This window comes from Rhagoletis pomonella, unplaced genomic scaffold, assembly GCF_013731165.1.
Source record: "Rhagoletis pomonella isolate Grant_MI unplaced genomic scaffold, Rhpom_1.0 Rhpom_scaffold_00006, whole genome shotgun sequence".
Classification (NCBI taxonomy): Eukaryota; Metazoa; Arthropoda; class Insecta; order Diptera; family Tephritidae; genus Rhagoletis; species Rhagoletis pomonella.
Window position 1 is genome coordinate 69,899,755 of NW_023458560.1, and position 21,704 is coordinate 69,921,458.

The following is a 21,704-nucleotide window of genomic DNA, read 5'->3' on the forward strand; positions in this document are numbered from 1 at the left end:
TTTTCGGTATACATAAAAAGTTGGTATACTTTTGGTTTAAAATGCATCTCGCTCAGGTGTATTTGGCATAAAATAATATGTAAGTATGTAGGGTGATACGTATGTATGTATACTTAAATAATACTGTGTTGGGATTATTCTTTTAATTTGAGTCGTGTTTAGTAAGTAATAGAATATTAGTGTACATGCATGGGCATTTTTAAAATTACAAATAATTTAAAATGTATTGTTTTTTTTTTTTTGGTTATAAATCATTATTTATTTATATCTGTTACAAATGTCCATCTCGTACGCTCTTGGTGAGGTTCGGACTTTTCATGCACGCATTCATTCACTTCGAATCCCATAAAATATTGTGGGTGTGACTCACCTGCCTGGTTATGACGAATTTGGTTATGCGATAATATACATACATACATTCATTTTTTTTTCAGTTTATACAACAATAAAATAAACTAGAGAATAGTAATTTTTTAACCAGCTAACCTGATAATCAGGCAGGTTTGAACACATCCACATTGAGAATCACAGGTGAATGAAAATTATTTAGCATAGTTTTAGGTATTTCTATATTAAAAATTCAGTGAAACGAGCAAACGAAAATCATAAACTAGAAACACACTATTCAACGTGAAACACTTACCAGCTTTGAACTTCAAACAAACACCAACCAGTTGTTTACAAATTTCCAACAACTCAATATTTTCATTAAGAATTTTTGTAAAAAAAATACGAGTGTTATTGTAGCCACATTGTCTAAAGATCGAATTTCGCTGTTCCGCAGGCAGTATAGGACATATTTTATTTTAATTATTTTTTTTTCTTTTTTAGCTACCCTTCCATCAACCAACAACACTCAAAGCGAAAATGTTTAGCGACTAGAAAATGATTTTTTAAAAAAATTTAAATTTTTTTCACATAATTTTCTTTTATTTAAATACTTTTCATGTTTTTGCGTTTTTTTACTCAATTGTAACGTTTCTAATTGCTATTGTTGTAATTTGTGTTCATCATTTTCATCTCGTTATTGTTATATTATTATTTAATTTTTGTTAAACTCATCTTTTCATCAATACGCTTAAGTTTTATATATATTTATATATATAATATATTTATATATTTAAATGATAATATACGTACATACGTAAGACTTAAGAGTAAAGGAAAAAATTATGCAGTTTGTGGGTTTTTTGCCTTTTTTGTTGATCAGCATCAGCATCATCATCGTATCTCTTATTTTTTTATAAAAAAAATTACACATAATACAATTAAAATAAAATAAGAAATTAAAAAGTATTTCTTAACATAATAATTATATACTTCTTTCCTTTTTCATCGATTTTTGTTGGTTTTGTGTTATTACATTTTTTGTTTGTTTTACTGTTTTTTAAGTTTTCTTGCATTTTTATGATTTTTTTTTTTTATTATATTTAATTTAAATGGTTTTTGACTACTACATTATTATTACGCCTGATCGTCGGAGCCGGAGCCGTCATCGTTATCGTCGTCATCGTCTGTAATAGAAGAAATTTGGAAATTATTATACATTATTGTTTAGGGAGAGCTAGAAGTTCTGAAACTATTACGCGGTGTAAATGCCTCGTAAATCATACAAATCTCGTAAATTTACGGTCTCGTAAACCATCTATCAATTTGATTAAATGTGAGGGATGCGGTAAACTTATCGAAAGTTAAAGTCGAAATAAAAGTATTTCAATCTGGTTTAACACCATTTTATCAAAATTTGGAACATTAGTAGATGAGGCGTGAAGGAAAATACATTTTTGATTTTTACTTCCTAACTCATAAATTTACATGTTTTGTAAGTTTACGTGTTTAGATGAATACCCTTAGCTCATCACAATACCTCGACTAACCCTAGAGGTTCTATAAATTTCATGATAGATCCCGGGGATAGGAAGTGGGCAACTATAGTTAAGTGCTATAAAGTTGAAGATAAGGGAATTTCGAGGTACCAGCAATCAATATTTGAGTGTAAATAAGCAGCGCCAACAGTTGAAAAAAAATTCCATACAAATTTGCGCGGCAACCACAAAAATGCAGTTGCCATCTGTAATACAATTTCAGCCACTGGCAACGCAACTGAAGTTCGGTTGTCATCCGTAATGGGTCCATTAAATATGTCCTTTAAATATGAAAAATCAATTTTGTTCCAGAAAAGGTAATGTTCAATTTACATTTCAAAAGTAAAATGAATTACTTGTGATTTTTAGGAAAGCTTTATAGAAACCTTTGTTTTATTCTTTAAAAATCACTTCGAAAGTAATGATTTTGATCAAGTAGTCGATATACGTCTTTCGAAGATTTTCCTTTTAATAAGATCAAAAAAGTTTTCAAACATTAACAGCAGTATTAAACGTAAATGGAAGGTGAGAGGGCATTTTTAATAGTTAATTCTGTTTTGAATTTTTTGCAAACATGAGATTTGTTTTAAATGTTGTATCAGTAGCAAAATTGCATCGACTTTGTACGTTTTTTTTTAACAACCCTAATTTTTATATTCGATATGACAGTTATATTCGGACGAAAATTTGGTGTTTTATTGCCGCCCTGAGGTAAGCGGCGATAAAATCTACAAGGTGGTACTTCTTTCTTTGGAATTTAAAATTATTGAAAGATGTCGAAATTTGTCGACACGATCCAGCGAACGACTGCCGAATGATTACCGACATTCGAAACAGGGATGACTCAATAAGGCTATACATTTGGTTTTAAGATTAATTTTTTTGGCATTGAAATATGTAAATAACTGTGTATGTATTTATATTCCTACTACAATTTTTTATATTTATACTTAATAATATTTACACCCAAATTTACAAAAAAATAAATAAAACTTTAAGTGCTCTATAAATCGAAAATTTGGTGTGAAAATTTCACCTTATAAAGCTTTTAAAATCTACTTTACTTTTTATGATTACGGCCATAAATCTTTACATAGATACTACATACCGTCACATTCGAGATCTTCCTCTTCACCATCGTAGGGGATATCGTATTCATCACTTTCAATGTCACTATCACCCTCAATGATCTCTTCTAAAACTTCATCCTCATCCGAATCAGCGTCAGCGGCAGGGGCCTTTTCTTTTTTGGACTTCTTTGAATCGGCGGGTTTTGCCTGTAAAAGTAGTAAGTTAGAGGAAAATGAAAATTTTAGTTTTATTCGTTTATTTTTTATTGTATTGCAGAGCGTAATTACATCGACGACTTTTAGTTCACAATCAGATCGAAAGAAATTGCGCCAAAGTGGAGAGTCGGAGTCCAAGAGAACTTCCCAAACCGTTGAGCAAGTATTTTGTTTTAACGAGAGAACTAGAAAATCTAAGCTCTAAACATCTATATTTTCGTTAATCTATGTAAAATGTACGATATTTTGCCCCTCTAAAAAATTACTCGTGTAATTATAATTGGGAAGGTTAGCAAGGTCCTACAAATTAATGCTCAAGTGACACATAACATATGTATGTACATTCATGTGTACCTATACATAATACACTGCAAAATTTACAAGAACAATATGCGCTCACTAAGAGTCACGCGTTCAATTTTCACATTCAGTGATCTAATAAAAAAAAAAAAAAACTCATGAGTTACGAGTTGAATCATTCCCAACGCAAGCCATCACCACCACCACCACCACCACCACTACCACCGCCGCCGCCGCCATTACAAACTGTTCTCATTCGGGCAGCTGCAGTAAAGCGTACGGCGGCAACGATGCGCGTCAGTAAAAATAATTGAAATTTCAAAGGAAAAAATATGCTGACTACGTGCAGCGTATCCGCTTCTATGTAAGCAAGCCGTCAGCTAGCAAAGTGACGCTGTCGCTGCTCACCACAACGTACCGCTGCCAACAGCTGCCGAAGTAAACTGTACCTGACGCCCGAGCGATAGCTAAAGCGGTGGTGGCAGCGGCGGCCATCTGCTGTAAACACATCGTCATCGTACAGCAATAGTGCAGGCGGCCATCTGCTAACGTTTGCCAAGACAACGATGTACCGAAGCGGCAGAAGCAGAGGCAAACGTATGCCTACCGAGCGGTATGTCATTTCAAAAGCCTGTTCGTTTGTTATGCGGCAGCTGCGTGCATGTACATCATCTATACGTACTACTCTACGGCATTGGTACGTTATTTTTCTTGTTTTAAATTTATTGCATCGCCTTTGTCGTTGACCACAAAACGAGAGCGAGCGGCGAGATAAGAGTGTGAAAATGCCGCAATTGCTGTACCTAAAAGCTATGTATTGCCGTCATCTTTCTCACGGGAGCAGCATGCTATGGACATGTGCTTGGAAAGATATGGACTAGTTCGCTAGCTTTTAGTACAGCGCACATTAGACCAGCGTGGGTACAAGCGTATGGATGTATGCATGTATGTATTTAGTAATGGCGGCGAAATACGAGGCTCTTAAAATATTAACAACCCAACGAATTCGCTTCACTTCGGTCCACACATACATGCATGAATATGTATGTATGTGTGTATGTAAATACATGGCGCGGGGAGAAAAGCGTGCAGCGTGCGCAGTGTAGGCATATTGACAGGAAAAACAAAGCCAGATAAAATAAACGAAAAATGGAATAACCCACAAAAAGGGAAGCGGTGACTTAAGAATGGCTGCTGAAAGCAAATAAAAAGTGGCGCGAGTACAATGAACGCAAATTGTCGCAAGGTAGCCGTGAGCAGCCAGGAAGGGGCGGTAAGGAAAATGTTCAAACCGCCACCGGAAAATGAAAGAAAAGAACAGCAATAGTTCGCTTTCTGTTTGCTAGTGCACATAATCGATGCTTTCGGTAGGTGTAGAGCAGCGCGCTGTTATTTAGTGTGTGAATGCGTTGTAATCTCGTGTAGCAGCACAGTATGGCGTAAAAGTGTTAGCACAAATTACAAAAACCAAATTAATGTAAAAAGCACATGTCATGAATCAGCTAACGAAAGTATGCTGTTTTTGTTGCTGGGGAAAAAGGTGTACACTTGGGTGAATGATATTGAGAAAAACAAGCTCTGATCACGATGGATTCCAACTTTGAAAAACGATGTTAAAAGTTTCTGCCAAGCCACTTCATACTTTATTCAATTAGAGTATCTATACTAGAGAAGAGTAGAGTGTTTGTAGACGTGCGAGAAAAAGAGAAAGAGAGGGAGTGAGAGAAACTATGAGGAGCGCGGCGGCCACACGCTATTAAAGCGTGCGTTTGACGTTTACAATTCAATATTTTCATACATGTTTTTGGCCAAAGTAGCCAAAGTAGTTTTCATTGATTTTTAGAAATATTTGGCAACATGTTTTTTAGTACATACTCAAATTTTGGTAGAGTATACGTTGCTCAAATGAACGTTAGAGAGTATGAAAATATGACCTTGAAAGAGTGCACTAAACCTGTTTCCTTGCTTCATTAATGAATTGGGTTGGAATTGGTAAAAGTAGGAGGCTACTAGTTCGAAAATAGGTATATGTAAATGTATGTATGTAAATGTATGTATGTATATACGCATGTATGGCGGCAAAATAGTAAAGGTGTGTGTAGAGCTTTAAGCATAAAATCGAATAGAAATTAATATTCCCACAAGGAATTTTTTCGTGGATGTCTGCAAAATTAAATTCATAAAACTACACAAGTTTATATTCGACTTTTGTATGCTTCAAAATATATAAAATAGTTTAAGGCTGAGAATATGTTTTCTAATTCCAATTGTTTTTTTGCTAAAATTTTAGAATCCAACAATCGTACAACACCTTTTAAGGTCCTTGCACAGAATTATTTGTGGTTCACAAGTTAAGTTTTTTTTTTGCTTGCTCTAGTTAAATACACTTAAGATCTTTCTACATCCGTTTCTGCTCGAAATACTTAAATTATAGCTGCTTTCTTTTGTAGACCAGTGTCTTAATGTATGCTTTTGGCTTTAAAATCTATTGTGACTAGTACTACTCTTAGTAATAAAGTTTTTTATTTTCTTTATTTTAGGTAGACAAACAATCCTATACCCATGTGTGGGAGTAAGGTAAAGGTGCTTAGCTAAGAATAAATTGGTAAATTCCTTAGTTTTTACCTAAAATTAAAACGAAGCTGTTTCGCGATATGAAAGTGGTGTTTATGACTACAGAAAAGGTATGGTTTTCATAGTTTACTTTTTTCAAATTTCCTGCCTTCTATCTGTCGATAACTCTGAAAATATGTATACAACTTTCCAGTAGCCGATATTTCATTGACTGAAGTACTGTAATCGTTATTTTTAACCCTCTTTTGGTGGCAAGGTGCCGGAAAATCAACAACTAAATACGTTTTTTACGTAGCAATACGAATTCTATGATTTCAAATTATTTCTATTACGCTTTCAATAACTCAATCAAGTATTTTTTATCATGTCTACACAATCTATAGCCCTGAAGCACTATAAGTCATTTAAATTGTATGTAATCCTTGCCACTAATGACTGTTACTATTAAACTCAAACTCTACGTATTGCTTGTGAAGAGTGGCATTAAAAAGGCACACATACCTCCAATACATTCATATGTGAAAAAGCTTATGGTTCCGAACAAAAAGTATCTATCACTTTTCTATCTATACTTGTAACCATTTCCCATTGCTATTTGTGTTCAACTAATTTCAGCGTATTGTTTGCAAATAATTACTGATTCATGAGTTGATTTCCATCGTGCTGAGTTCACATTTTTGCGTCAGCGTCTCTCTACAACACCACCTCGTATGTATGGAAATATTTTTGCAGTTGAAAGACATTTTGGCATGAAATGTTATACACAGTGGAAGATACAAAAGCTTACATACAAGTCAACAATTAAAAGGTTCACAAAGCGTTAATAACAACCAACCAACAGCAACAGCAGCAGCAGCAGAAGTCGCGCTCTCCAAAGTTGAATTGAGGAGATACGAAAAATTGAAGAAATAAAAAGAAAAAAGCCGGCGTGCGATGAAAAGTGGCAGCAGAAATATATAAAATGTGCTATCAGTGTGCGAAAGGGACAAATATCACTAACGTCAAGACGTCAAGTGGAAATGTGTAAATACTTGGCTTTAATACATAACAGGTTTGTTTTTATTTTGAATGGAATGCCATTCTGCTATGTATTCTCCTCTTATGTGCTTTTGTTTGTAGTTTCAGCATTTTTTTGATGTTGCTATCTCTCCCTGACCGCGTGCTTTGACAACTTGAGAATGTACTCGTTTTTTTTTTTTTGGTATACAATACGTAGAACAAGTAAACAAGTGTATCTAGCAAATACGAGTGATGAAAGAGCGAATAGAGAGCGAAAGAACACAAAGGTAAATACATACATGTGTACATATATATAAAAAGTACTTGGCAAATAGAGAAGAAGCACAATGAACAGTAAATGTTCAGGTAAATGGAATAAAAAAATATGCGCTTATCAATCATAAATCCGAAGAAAAACAAGACAAGGAAAGATTATGAAACACTTTTTTAGCTGGCTCTGAAATCAAAGTTATAACTTAAAAAGAAATAGAGAAAAGCGAAAAGTTAAGAAAACGTGTTTGGTTTTTACTTATTTCAGCTTGAATATATATTTCTATGTACATATGTATGCACATATATCACTGACCAACTAGTTAGCTGATCAAAGCTGTTAAACTGTAACAAATGTATAACGAATGGCGGAAAAGGTATAATCGCTAAACCTCCGCGCGCCACGATACGCCGGCCGGTGAGTTTAGTTCCACACACACATGCGTACTCATGCACATCCCCATGAAAAAAAACGTACATACATATGTACTAGAAAAACGCCGATTACGATCGCTCGCACAAGGGTTACGGCGAAGGTACAGAAACGACAAGAAAACTAAAGCAAACAATTATTCCTATAATGAATGAATGGAAGTCGCATTGAGAAATACGTATTACAATAACGAAAATGTATAGAAAAAAGAAAGTCAGAAATTTTGCAAAATAGTTTTAAAACGCGGTATGCACGTTACGGAAGCTGCGCGCGCATTTACACCCAATTAAAATTCAATCACCGCGCGCAATCAAAAAAATTAACTAAGCTATAACTGCAAATGAAAAACAAACAGCTATTGCAAACTAGCGCCGACGTGTCCCAATCGATCGATTTAAATTTGCATGAATGCAGCGTTGCATTTGCGATCGAAAAAGCGTTCATTGCACTAGCCGCTTTATTAAATGCAGCGATTTTAATAAGCTCTTTAGCAGCGAAAGAGAAAAACACCACCCAAGAAGTAGAAGCTTTACTAGCTGCTATGCTGTCAAATGTGGCCTACTTGGGCGTCTAAACACCTACACTTTGCTGGAAATAAATCCAAGCATATGCATACATACATACAATGTAAATAAGTAGATTAATTGCTGTAGTAGAAGCCCATCTGGGCTAACGTAAGCGCCCGCACCTAGTATTTACATAGTGAAAATGAAGAAGAAAGGCAAAACATTTTAAGCAACACTAAAAAATAAAACGATAGAAAGTGTGGAAAAAGGGTGCCAAGTGTTGCGTTTGCGCGCATAAGTATGTGTCCGCTGTGTGGGGACTAGTGGGTGTATGAGTTTATGGAGCGGGTGGAACTTTAGTCGTACTGCTACAATCTGCACGTCAATATAGAGAAATTATTGATTTTCGCTCGGACGCTCCAAGCGTTAAACCAAGCACGGCTACTTTACATATATATGTATATACATACATACATATGTATATACATACATACGTATGGACGTATCACTTCAAACAGCTACCTTATCTCACTTTATACCCGTGAGCTGTGGCTGGCTACTCATTTTTATGTGGTAAATAAAGCGTACGTGCTATTATATTTAGTACTTAATACGTAAGCAGTAATAAATAATTCAGCCTTATGGCACTAAGGCGGCTCTAACAATGGGACAGCAATCTCCAGTGTGTGATCTGTGTACTCTCCCCATTGTCTAGGCTTGCAGTTGCGTCCCATATTGCGCAAATCAGAAAATCTCATACGACCATCATTCGACCGCTAAAACTAAAAGATACAAGACATGTGTGACCAACAAAAAAAAAAAAAAAAAAACAATGCGGAAGTATTTAGGCGCTGACTACTCAGGGGGTGTAAATTGTAGTTGCAGGAAATATACAGAGCGTGCTATAGACAGGAAATGAGAGTTCCATCTCATCGAAATAGTAAGTGGGAGTAGAAAAGAATGAGCAGGATTGAGTGAGAGCGCGCAAAACACGCGTTCGAGAATGATAGAGATACCAAAATGCGCGCGCCTAGATGTGGAGACGAGTACATTATATCCAGGATTACACGAATTTTGCTTCCTCTTACTTTCAAACGCCGCAAATCCATATGTATATGCATAACCATCTCCTGGCTATTCGATTGCCTATTGCTTGAACACAATTTACTTTTATTTCTAGAAGACTTTCGAATCGCTTTATCGAGATATTATGTATGTACATACATATATAAGCCAAACGAATACTGAAATGTCTGCGTTTTATTGAGCTATGTTAAAATTTATGGGTGCTGTTGTAATATATCCCATTGTTTGTGTACGATTGTTCGCCATAAAGGTAGCTACGTAAAATACGTATAAAAACGCATATTAAATGAATCAGCCAGGAGACACATTTGACACCAATACACAAACCAAATAAATTTGGTAAATGTATGCGTAAAGATTACGACTTGTATAAATTATATATTTCACCCAATATACTACAACTTTATAAAGATCACTGGCGATCTTTGAAGAGTTTCTGGCGCCGTATGACAAAATCACATTCATACATAGATGGCTGTGACATTATTAGCGCACTGACTGTACTCTAGAGCGTATATTATGCTTGTGTCAATCACCTATGGAAGCAAAATAGTTTTTTTTCGTGTCACGATAAAGTTTTGTTTATGTAGCGATTGCTTCCAAACAGAAGAACGAAAAATTAATCAGGCGCGAAACATTTTTGTGGTGCGACTGTCAAAGTCTTGTCAAAGTTAACAATTTGCGCGCTCTCGTTCTCGGCCCCTCTTTGTGTTATCTGTTAAACATTTTGACATCGCTCAGTGAGTGTCAGTGTGTGTGTGTGTCGGCACTTGACGCACAAACATGCAAAAGTTGCCTAGTTCACGATGCAAACAAACGCAGCCTCCACCAGCGTTAATTAATTTTTACAAAAGCACATTTTTTTAGAAAATCTGTACTGCTACCAGAGAATTATAATTTAGTGGGCACTTTTTGGCATTACGCTTGAAAATTTCATCCTTTTGCGACCTGACAGTGAACTATTAATTTATCTCTCTATGTGTATTTTTTTTTGAATATGCATTGTACTTACTTCAGCAGGCCGTTTTGTTCCTTTCACTTGTTCCTTGACGGGGGCGACGGCTACTTTGACGGAATCGGGTGCATCCTCCTCATCGGCATCTTCCTTGGACGCTGTACCATTGTCGGCGGCCACTACTTTTTCGTCGACGGCAGGCTTTTTGAGATCTTCCTTCACGGCTGCTGCCGCATCCACGGCATCGGCGGCAACTTTCTCAACGGCGACATCACCATTATTTTGTTCTGTAGCGGCTGACATTTTCTTTGATGTGTTCTGTATTTTGTTAAATTAAATAACTTTTTTTTTTTTTATAAATTATATAACTGCGTTCGCGGTTATTTTTATGTATAAATTGTAATTTTTCAAATTTATTTTATTTGCTTTAACACAAGACGCGTACAACTAGCGATAACGATCCACTCAGCACGAAGCACACAGACACACTGTTCGAGACTGTCGATTGCGGTGTGTATTTAACTTCTGAATGTTAATTCAGCGTTGGTTCTGTGCTGGGTTGTTCTGTTCAGTTCACAGATACTTTGTATCTGTATCTACAGTGGGACACACACAAACAACTAAACAAGCGCTCGTAGTCGGCCGAAGGCGTACTATCTAGACTAAACAACTTCGGTGCGACAACGAGGACGAAGACAATACGTTAAATGACGCTTGTCTTCTCTATCGCTCTAACGTCAAAGTGGGCAGTCAAGCAGGCGGTTGACTGCTAGCTTGCTATAGGTAGGTAGATTATAGATACTTTATGTTGTTGTTTGCTACGCAAATGTGCACACTGTGGCTGCCGACTATACAATCAATCGGGCAGGCTGGCTGGCTGGCAGTTTTCAACAGAAAAAGCGCTTAGGTAGTAGCTGTAGCTGAGGCTTTAGCTGTTGCTGCTTGTATATTATTTTTGCTATATAATATTGAAAGCGTTTGGATTTCTGGGTATTTTCAACCACCGAGATGTGTACTCGTTGAGCGTCTGTATGCGACTGAAAGCGTCTGCTCCACAGCAAAGTTGATGTGTTCAACATTGATGGGTCCGCATAATGCGTGAACCAATGCTTACTATAACTTTGAAGATTTTTTTCACCAAAATCCTTATTCGAACCGATCCGAAATCTATATCAATGTTTAGCGAAAAAAGTATTTGATTTTTTAAAAATATGCTAAAAAATCCTTAAACAAACGCCAAATCGCTAATGACGCATTTAGAGGGTTTCTTGAGTATTTCCATACAAATGCTGCTTGGGTTCCATGAGTACAGTCTCCGCACGGCTCAGTTAAGTGCTGTTTGGCGGTAAATTTGAAAATTGCTTCTATCTTTGAGAGAACATTCCATGGGTTTTAAGGGCGTTGGGTGCGGTGCGGGGTCGTGATGCTTTTGCTGTGCGTCCATTCGCCTAGTTGACAGTATGCCGCAATTGGTTAGTTCGACTGTTGTCTAGACGATGGGTTGGATGGCTGGTTGGTGGGACTGTCGATGCGTCGAGTGGTGAATCGTTGCGGCCATGAGCCGGTATATGAATCAGTGTCTTATGTGGCTTCGGTAGGTGTTCGGACGGGTGGTCGGTTGGAGGGTTGCTGATTGGCTTGTTGTTGGTATTACTGTTCGTTGGGTGCGCTACGAAAATCATCCAAATAATTCAACAAAGATTTACACAATCAGTGATAGTGTGTTGCTTAGGCTGAGGGTGTAGCGTCGATGGAGATTCGTTGTGGTGGCACTTTTGTGTATATACTACATGCATTTCAAGGCAACAACCAGGGGTTTGCAACTTCTGGTATAAGTTGTGGTCTTGCAGACTTTCTTTTCGTAAAGAGTTCTGCAATTTTTCATAAAAAATGCTTCGAAATCCCCGGAAAGTCTCTAAACTCTGACTAAGCTCTCAAGATTGTTTTTTAAATGTTCTTTGGAAGCGTGGAGTTTTCTATATCGCTACCATATTACAGAACTCTATAAACCGACTCGAAAAATTAGATATTGCACAGCCTCTTCAAAAGAGCCACAACTCGAAAAACACATCCCGAAGAAGAAGTACAGACAGGTTCTGCAATTCACTTCCGAGTAAATTTCAACCACATTCAGGGCTCGAATCGTAACATACGATATCGTATTACTCGTCACGTAAAAACACATTTTTCGGATTATGACATATATACGTGAACATACTCTTTATCCCATTTAGCTTATACGAGTGACGTATCACGTAATTTTCTTTCGTGTGGTTTTCGATTCGTGAGCGAATGTTACGATTCGAGCCTAGTTTGAATTCAAAGTGAAATTCAGGTTGAAGTTATTGGAGGGGACCAGATTTATATCGGGCCAAGGACTGTTACTACAGCATCATTCCCCCAAAACCCTTTAGTAAATTGTATTCTGTGCAATAAGAACAACAATACGAAGAACAACCGAAGACTAATTCGAAGAGTAATAAGACGAACACAATTACGAAGGCAGTTACGAACACGAGTAGGAAGACGAGTACGAACTCGAAGAAGGATGCAAGGGCGATTAAGAAGTAGAATATGAATATATGTATATATAAATACAAATACGAATAGAGATGAAAACGAAGACGTAAACGCAAATTGAGACAAACGCGAATACGAACAAAAATGAGAAGACGAGTCCGAATACGTAGACCAACCGAAGACAAATTGGAACACGAATTCGAATAGGATGACGGTGATGAATACGATGACGAACACCAGGACAAGCGACTACAGCAAATGCGTAGTTAAATGCAAAGCCTCATGCGAAGACAAATACGAATGAGGGTTCGAAGTCGGACACGAATGCGGAGATGAATACGAATGTCGAAGAATAATGTGTCACCGAATACGAAGTTGTATACGAAGATATACGGATACATTCCGAAGACAAATATAGGGAAAACGAAAAGGAATGTGAAGGCTAAAACGAATACGAAAGAATCTACCGGACACTTAAAAACTAGAAGAGCAGCCCAATTTCGGCTGTAATTGACACTTCTGGCATTAGTTGGAGGTAAATCGAGCGAATTGATTTATGCAAATAAATCTACCTGAAGTTTTTTTGAGTTGTGCCTCTTTTTAACTGACTTCCAAAAAAGGAGGAGGTTATCAGTTCGTCGGAATATATATATTTTTTTTATGTATGTTACCGCATAACTTTGGACCACGTCAACCGATTTCTTTTATAATAATTATTATTTTTGCGTCAGAAAGATAGTGTCTCAGAGGTGGTGATCCCATAATAATTTGGTTTAGATCCGATCATTGGATCATGAGATATATATATTTATATATGTTTTTTTTTTAATATGAGAATTGAAGTCGGTTTTTTTTTGCTAAAAATTACATGTGTAGGAAAAAGTTTAGCTATAGTAAAAACGAGCCTTAAAAACATAGGTTGGGGAACGCTGCTAAGAATGATGTGAAATGATATGCACTGAAGTTTTTAACCAAAACCGACTTTATGTCGTTTACACACGTAAGTGAATCGAATGAACTGTAAACGGATGGTTGTATGAGCAACACATGTACATACATGCATGCCTACATATGTACATATAAATATGTATATGCATGTATTAATGATACTAAATAATTTTAGTAGGAGTATTACATCCACTCGTATACCTGGCAATAAAGTTGCTTGACTGTGATCCAATGCTGAACTATGGAGACTAAAAAACAAATCGACAAATATATTTACATATGTACATACATGTAAGTACATACATATATCTGTTGGGGAATTCGCTGGCAGTGCAAATACAATAAGAATAAGTATGTACATTTGTATTGCCAATAAAATCGAAATTGTATACATGTGAGCATTAAGGTGATTTGACGAAATATTCTATCCGTATTGAGGTTATTGCATGGGAAAGGATGTAGATGCTCATTAAGCAAACTAGCGGGTACAGTAGGATGTCGATCAATGAAACCCGAAATTAAAAGGTACATATTTTAAAAGTCCAAAATAAGGATATCCATGTGTGCAGAAAACGACGACAATACACATATAACGATAATGGCAAACTTAAATATAACAACATATAAATAAAATAAACAAATAATAAAATTTTCATCATTGTGTAAAAGAAGAATTGTCGAAAGCGATGGAACTAATTCCATCTTCAGCTTATCGATATTTCATATGCGGGATTCTAGGTACTAGCGTAGTGTTCTAAATAAATTTAGACCTTAAAAATATTTTATGAAAATGTCTGCTCAAAATAAATTATTGAACTATCTGTTGGCCAACTGACCACAAATCTGTGCCAAGCGAACGGCGTATAAATTTCGTTTTGTAAACTACTATATGGACAATTTAGTGCTGTTTTCCCCTTACAGAAACCATTAAGGTCCATAGTGTTACCTGGAAAACGAAAACCGAATTGCAAAGCTCAACACTCAAACAAGTAGCAAACTGGTGAAACTCGCTGTACTCTTTTGGTAGCAGCCTCTATATTCTTTAGAAAACCTCCGGAGTAACTGAGGTGCGGCGAGCTGGGACTGGTCAGTCACATAGCGGTGCTCCAGTTCTTAATCAGTTCCAAATTTTCTATAAAAAAATTGCGCTGCAATAAATAATTTTTAAAGTCCACCAAGCAAGTACAGTGGATAGTAACAACAAAAGTTCGTCGCACACAGTCGAATCTGATATGCAATTACGATTTTTTATGCGGAACGTAAGGGCCCCGCTTTACACCTCTAGGTTCGGCCCAAACAATTTTTTTTTTAATTGAATTGCCAACATTCTCTTGAATTAGGTGTGCGCGTTGAACTTTTTTGTTCGCTTGTAAGCTGGACGGTTTAAAGTACAGTTATAACCTTTCCACAAACGTACGCACATACAATGTAGCTGTACACTTTATCGTAAGCATACTGTATTTAAGTGCAGTGTAGCTGTTGTGGTGCAAAATAACTACAACACTTCTGCTTACCTAGACTGTTTTCGATTTGTTTTGCGACATTTGGACAGTTAGTTAAACGAAGTTATTTTGCAGCCAACGCGACGGTATCGACTTCGTAAATCATGTTTTTTTTTTGGCGGTATTTGAAATGTACTTCGAATGTGTACATTCAAACTGATATACTTCGAATATTTACATATGTACAACATATATGCATATGCCTTACGATTCGACAAACATAAATGCTGATAACAAAGAAATACATACCTACTGTTGAAAAATTATTTCAAAAATAGCGTTATCAAATAAAGTAGAATTGGGTTGAAAAAATAATAAAATTTGTATGGTACAGTTTGCACTGGAAATTAAGTTATTTTAATTTTTTTTAGTAGTTCGTATTATATTTGCTATACAAACTAAGCGCCATTTTCACAAGTAAACACAAATTTTGTTCTGAAAAAATTTGTTTGACGGGCAGATAGATTTTAAAACCTACTTGAGAAAACGGCTCTAAGTAGATCACAATTTCTATGTAACTAGTAATTCATATGGTACGTTTACGCATAATTCGTTTGTGCTTAAAATGAAGCAGTCAGACACAAATACTTACTTAGTAGACTCGAAACATTCATATACATACATACATATAGCAAATACAACTTGCCTTTAGTTTCTTTTTGTTGTTTCTTCAATTAAAATTTAATTTTATTATTTTCATAAATATTCCATAAATGCAAATTCACACAGAAAAATTGCGAGCTAGCTTCTAGCATTATTTTTGTTCGGCAGCTATTTCGCATCTATCGCTGTTCACAACCACATATTCTAGTAAACACCTGTAATCTAGAAACGGTCACCTAGTTATCGTCGTTTTATTCATCGTCAGCGCATTCGTCTTATGTAGGTATGTATGTACATGTCGTTGTGCCGTGATCATTGTTGCCGGCAATGTTCCAACGTGCAAAACATCTAAAAGACGCGAGTCATTATCGTCGTGAAACTCATTCGTGTTCACACAACTTAAGCATCGTTTCGATTTTTTTTCGCATTTTTCAAGTTTATGTTCTCTATTCATTTCTTTATTTCTCAAAACTTTTTGATAAGTCTTAAGTTGAGACCAGTGTTGCCATTTTAGCCATTTTCCCACTAGATCTAGCGATTTTATGTATTTTCTAATTAGCGGGAAAATTTTGAATTCGGTGACTAGCGGGATTTTTGGCGTTTATTTAGGAGATCTTAGCTAGTTTTTAGCGATTTTATTCATAATGATCGCAATTCTTTATTGGGTGTTTATAACTTCGTTGAAAGCACTTGCTTTTTCGTACCAAGGTTATTAAATACTCTGAGTTTGGTAGAAATTGATAAATCGGTTACCGAGATACACATTTTTTGTCATAAGTGGGCGGAACCACGCCCAAAATACAGAAATTTATATCTAAAATCTAATATTCTGCTCAGTGGTCATTGCAATAATCGATTTCGAGTCAATTAGTTTCAGTATTTACAGATTTATCGCAGTTTTCGTGTTTCTGTAAATTACCGTTATATGGGAGGTGGACGTGGCTATTGCCCGACTTCAAAGATATTCAACAAATTTCTTAGCTGGATCCTAAGCAAGGCTAGTACCGAGTTTGGTAAGGATTGGTTAAGCGGCTACAAAATACAGTATTTCATCATAAGTGGGCGGGGTCACACTCGTTTTTCAAAAATTTCATAATAATGTTATTTTTCACCAAAAGTCCACTTCACATTCTAATTTTCAACAACTTGGATCCAATATTTACTGAAATATCATAGTTTTTGCATTTTTCTAAAATACCGTTATATGAGAAGGGGACGTGGTTACAGTCCGATTTCGCCCATTTTCAACAGCAACCTATATACCAAATTTCGTTGAGATATCTCAATTTTTGCTCGAGTTATCATGTACGCGAACAGACGGACGGACAGATAGACACGGCTTAATCGACTTTTCTTTTCTTATCATTTATGTATACATTTGTCTATATCTATAACACCCCCCAATAGAAAGGAGACAGTCGCCGCTTTCTAAAAAGGGGAACCCCTCCCTTGGACTCCTCCCACAGGCACCTAGGGAACCGTTTGAAAAAGGGGGAAAAACGGATTTTTCTTGGGCAAACTGAGCAGTTTGAAGAGGAATATGACCCAACTAACAGAAACCGTGGGATTTTTTAATAAAAGAAATTATGCCAAATTAGATATGGGGGGATTTTGAATAAAGAATAAAAAGTTAATTAAAAATAGAAAAAAAAAGTTTTTATAAAAAAAAATGTTCTTTTTAACAAATGTATTTTTGCGTAGAATTCCTTTCTACGTAAGCGGCCTTCGGCCGCACTTAGGGATTATAACCCTCAGGCAGTAGAATTCTCCTTTCTGTGTTGCCAAAGAAGGGGTGCTGAACACCTTTTGCAGAGAACACCTTTCTGCGTAGGCGGCCTTCGGCCGCACTTAGGGATTATAACCCTCAGGCAGTAGAATTCTCCTTTCTGTGTTGCCAAAGAAGGGGTTCTGAACCCCGTTTGCAGAGAACACCTTTCTGCGTAGGCGGCCTTCGGCCGCACTTAGGGATTGTAACCCTCAGGCAGTAGAATTCTCCTTTCTGTGTTGCCAAAGAAGGGGGGCTGAACACCTTTTGCAGAGAACACCTTTCTGCGTAGGCGGCCTTCGGCCGCACTTAGGGATTATAACCCTCAGGCAGTAGAATTCTCCTTTCTGTTTTGCGAAGAAAAGGAGCTGAACACCTTTTGCAGAGAACACCTTTGTATATTTTTAATGCTTACTGGGTTATATCCTATCTTCTTTTGTCTCTCATTCTTTTGCATATTTTGGAGTTTGACAGCTGAACTCCGCCATTTAATTTGCATATGCAACCAAAGTCAGACGCGTGATTTTGAAGGTGTTTTTATTTAATGAATTGTGATGAATTGGTTAATATTAAAGTCGTAAAGCAAGTTATAACAAATCAAGTAAAGTGTAAAGTGAAGGGGAATACAAAAATATATTGGTAAAGTGGCTAATTTAAGCAGAATAGGAGTGATAAATGTACGCTAATTTCCGAATTTTACAAAAAAGGGCATATTTCAAACCCAATTTGTAAATAAATTAGTAACCAAAATTTACAAAAGTGAGTGTTAAAATATTGCGTGGACCCTTGACTACAAGTGTGAGAAATTTTTTTTTGGATCGGGCCACCCATTTGGACGGAATAGCCCGAAATAGTTGTGAGCGGTACTAAACCCCACCCAAAATATCCTGGCCAGGATTTTTTTAGACAACGCACTCCCGAAATATTTACAAACACGTTAAATTTCCTACAAAATAGATTGCATCCATTAAACAGATGGGTCGTAAGGTCGTGCGCTATTCAAATCTTCTCCTATATAATCTCTTATTTTATCAAATAAAATTGAACTGACAAATTATTAAAGAAATTAGTTTTTCGTAAAAGTTTACAGAACTTAAATGCTTTAGCGGGATTCTAGCGATTTTTGTTTATAAATCTGGCGGGACGGCAAAAAAATTATTGGCAACACTGGTTGAGAAACACACATTCGGTCGGTTTAATGTAGAGGGGTTGAGCGGGCGAGAGAATAACAAAGGTGTACGAGTGTATAAGAAGAATTTCGCGAAACTGCTCAGGTAAACACAAACAATCTTACACACTTTTGGCATATAATTGTGGTAGATGCTTTCTTCTTAAGTTGGTAGTTCGGCTTTCTTCCTTTGGTAGTCGTAAAATATGCAACAACAAAATGGAGTGTACTCGTATGCCAAAACGTACGTACAGTATTCAAAACACATTTTCGTACAACTCATAAGCGGTATTCATCAAAAGTGATAAACTGTTGATAACCTTGATAAATTTATAATTTTGATAAATGAACTGTCAAACTTCGTATGGAAATCTATTTAACCAAAGTTTATCACTTTATCAAACGACTTTGGTGGATAAATGTATAAATTTCAGCAAAATGTAACCCTTACAGGTTGTCACGTTGTAGCTTTTGCTACGAACACATAAAACGTAACTATGTAGCCATATAAGTTAAGTAATAAACAATTTTATGCAATTATATACCATGGTGCGGTAATGAAATAATGCGGATAAACTGATAAATTCAAGCAATTTATCCCTTTGTTGTCCCGGTGTGTCGCGGAACACAGCACAGATTTATCTTCGTCTGGACCAGTGTGTAGCAATGATGTATTGTAAATTTGTTGTAATTCTTACTCTTCTTTTTTGGCACTGTAACCGCCTAAGCGATTTTGGCCGAGTTCAGCAAAGCACGCCAGTCGTTTCTCCTCTGTGCCAACTGACGCCAAGTGAAGCCAAGTCCTTCTCCACCTGATCTTTCCATCGCAGTGGGGGCCTCCCTCTTCCTATGCTACCACCAGCGGGTTCCGAGTTGAATACTTTCAGAGCTGGAGCGTCGGTGTCCATTCGTAATTCTTACTATGAAGTGAAATTTTATACGATGGCTGGCTCGATAAAATATAAGATAAAATATAAGACGTTTTTAATAAAAACCTTTTATTCGTTTAACGTGTTGTTATGTATATATGTAACGTGAAGTATGTACAAATTTCTTTTATTTTTGTAAAGCAAGAAAAATAAAATATCCCAAAAAAGAATTTCAATATATATTTTGTTATCTTTTTTAATTGATATGTACTAAAAAATATACATGATACATTTGATAATATTTTAATTGTTTTCTGATATTTTATTTTGAGAAAAATATATTTATTTGTTTTGTTTTTGGTTGTGATGGTAAGAAGATCTCTTTTTCGATTTCAGTTTTCATTCTTACGAACAAAATTTTAAATTTTCAGTAAACAAATTTTTAAATTTCGAATCAAATCGAATTTGCACCATTAAATTTCGAATCAAATGGTTGGGCAATGTTCGAAACTCGGAAAAAATCGAACTGCAACAAATTCGATTTGTACGAATACATACTTCGCACTCTGTGCATGTGTACATGTATTGTTTGCATGCTTACTTTGGCCAGAAAAGTCAAATTGCTGTGCTGTCTAACTGTGTGCTTAAGCAGAGTTAATAACCTCTAGATAGTGATAAGCCGGAGTACATAAAGTTCAAACGCTCATTTTGTAAAATCAATCGGGCTATTTATTGCTGCATCAATCGATTCTTGTGAACACACTGATAAAACCACTGCATAGAATAGCTGCAATCGCATGAATTTAACTCGAAAATATACATTCGAAGCTATTCGAATTCAGTAAAAGTGTGTTCATAGGACACATGTAGACAGTTATTTCTGGCATTGGTCCTTTCAGTGTATTTCGCCACCTAGGGGTGTCGAATCGACGGATCTCTTCACCGGAGCATATTTGTAATTTTTTTTATTTTTTTTTTGTACATATACATATATGCCAATCGATAAAATCCTATGCCTTCCACTCCTGCCTGCCTGAGAGTGTCTTACGCTGGACTAAGTACTTCTCATATATATAGTATATGAAGAAATGTTGATGCAGATAATCGATTAATACAAAGTTCAGCCAGACAGTTAATCGAGCAATTAGCCGACTTCACTCAATTAAATCTTAGGGAGAGGAGTCAATTTAGGTTCAAATTGACGTCGTCGTAAAGTGTATAGAATGCGTATATCGGAGAAAAATTACACGAAATTAAGTTGAATAAGTTTCCAGACACATTGTATTTAGAAGAAGTATACAGGTTAGATTAGGTTAGGTATAAAGAAAGGAAGAAGTGAATTTTTCATTCGGGCCTGAATCAGTTTTCTTTAACCGAAGTATGTATATAGGGATTGTAAGTTAGTCGAATAGTATGACTCCGTACTCCATTGGTATACGCAAATTGCCTAGTGGACCTTTTCAATATACCCGATATACCGGTATCGTATCAAATTTGTAATCGACGCTCAAATGTAAATCGAGTTAAAACTTCTATGCAACCCTGATGAGTGTTAAGCTCTGACTTTTGGCCCTATTTCAAAAATATATGTGAACACAATATAGCGGTAGCTTAATTTAAATCTAAATCGCGTCTAAATTATTTCTTGTTAGACTTAGTATTACTTTGGTGCCTAGCTCTCAAGAAAAGGAAAAAGTCCATATAAAATATAAAGAGCTGAAGAAATGGCGAAGAAGTTTTCTTGTGTCAAAATTCTCTAAGGCAGTATGGAGTTCTAAGAAATTTTCTACGCTTTCTACTACGGGCTTTGAAGTTTTAAATATGTGAAGAAAAGACCACAAGGCAACAGAAATATATACTCGGTCCATTATTTCCTGACATCAGAGGTCAAAATTCCTTGGACACACAAACGAAATAATGGCAATATTTTCTCGGTCATTTCCTTAAGATACTAAGCTTTAGCTATCATTCATATTTTTTGTGACACAGCTTTTTACCTTAGTCTGGCTAAGAACTACATACTTAAATATGTATGTACACACATAGAATTCAGTC

At 36.1% G+C, this 21,704-nt stretch overlaps 1 protein-coding gene and 1 long non-coding RNA gene across 2 annotated transcripts; one reads left to right on the forward strand and one right to left on the reverse strand.

Moving 5' to 3' along the window:
* Positions 1-902: 902 nt before the first annotated feature.
* Positions 903-19,343, reverse strand: LOC118741223 (bacchus). The gene is made up of 4 exons (XM_036473132.1): positions 19,326-19,343; positions 10,332-10,592; positions 2,974-3,142; positions 903-1,514 (listed from the first exon to the last, which is right to left on the reverse strand). Exons 1-4 carry the CDS (start codon positions 19,326-19,328, stop codon positions 1,465-1,467), a joined length of 483 nt encoding a protein of 160 aa, XP_036329025.1. The 5' UTR covers positions 19,329-19,343; the 3' UTR covers positions 903-1,464.
* On the forward strand, positions 13,646-14,656 carry LOC118741224. The gene is made up of 3 exons (XR_004993253.1): positions 13,646-13,794; positions 13,918-14,093; positions 14,149-14,656. It is a non-coding gene; the product is annotated as an uncharacterized LOC118741224 (long non-coding RNA).
* Positions 19,344-21,704: the final 2,361 nt, after the last annotated feature.

Coding starts and splice junctions, on each gene's coding strand:
- LOC118741223 (XM_036473132.1), bottom strand. Junction 3,143..10,331: donor GAACAAAACGGCCTGCTGAA/GTAAGTACAATG, acceptor CTACTTTTACAG/GCAAAACCCGCCGATTCAAA. Junction 1,515..2,973: donor GGAAGATCTCGAATGTGACG/GTATGTAGTATC, acceptor CTTCTATTACAG/ACGATGACGACGATAACGAT.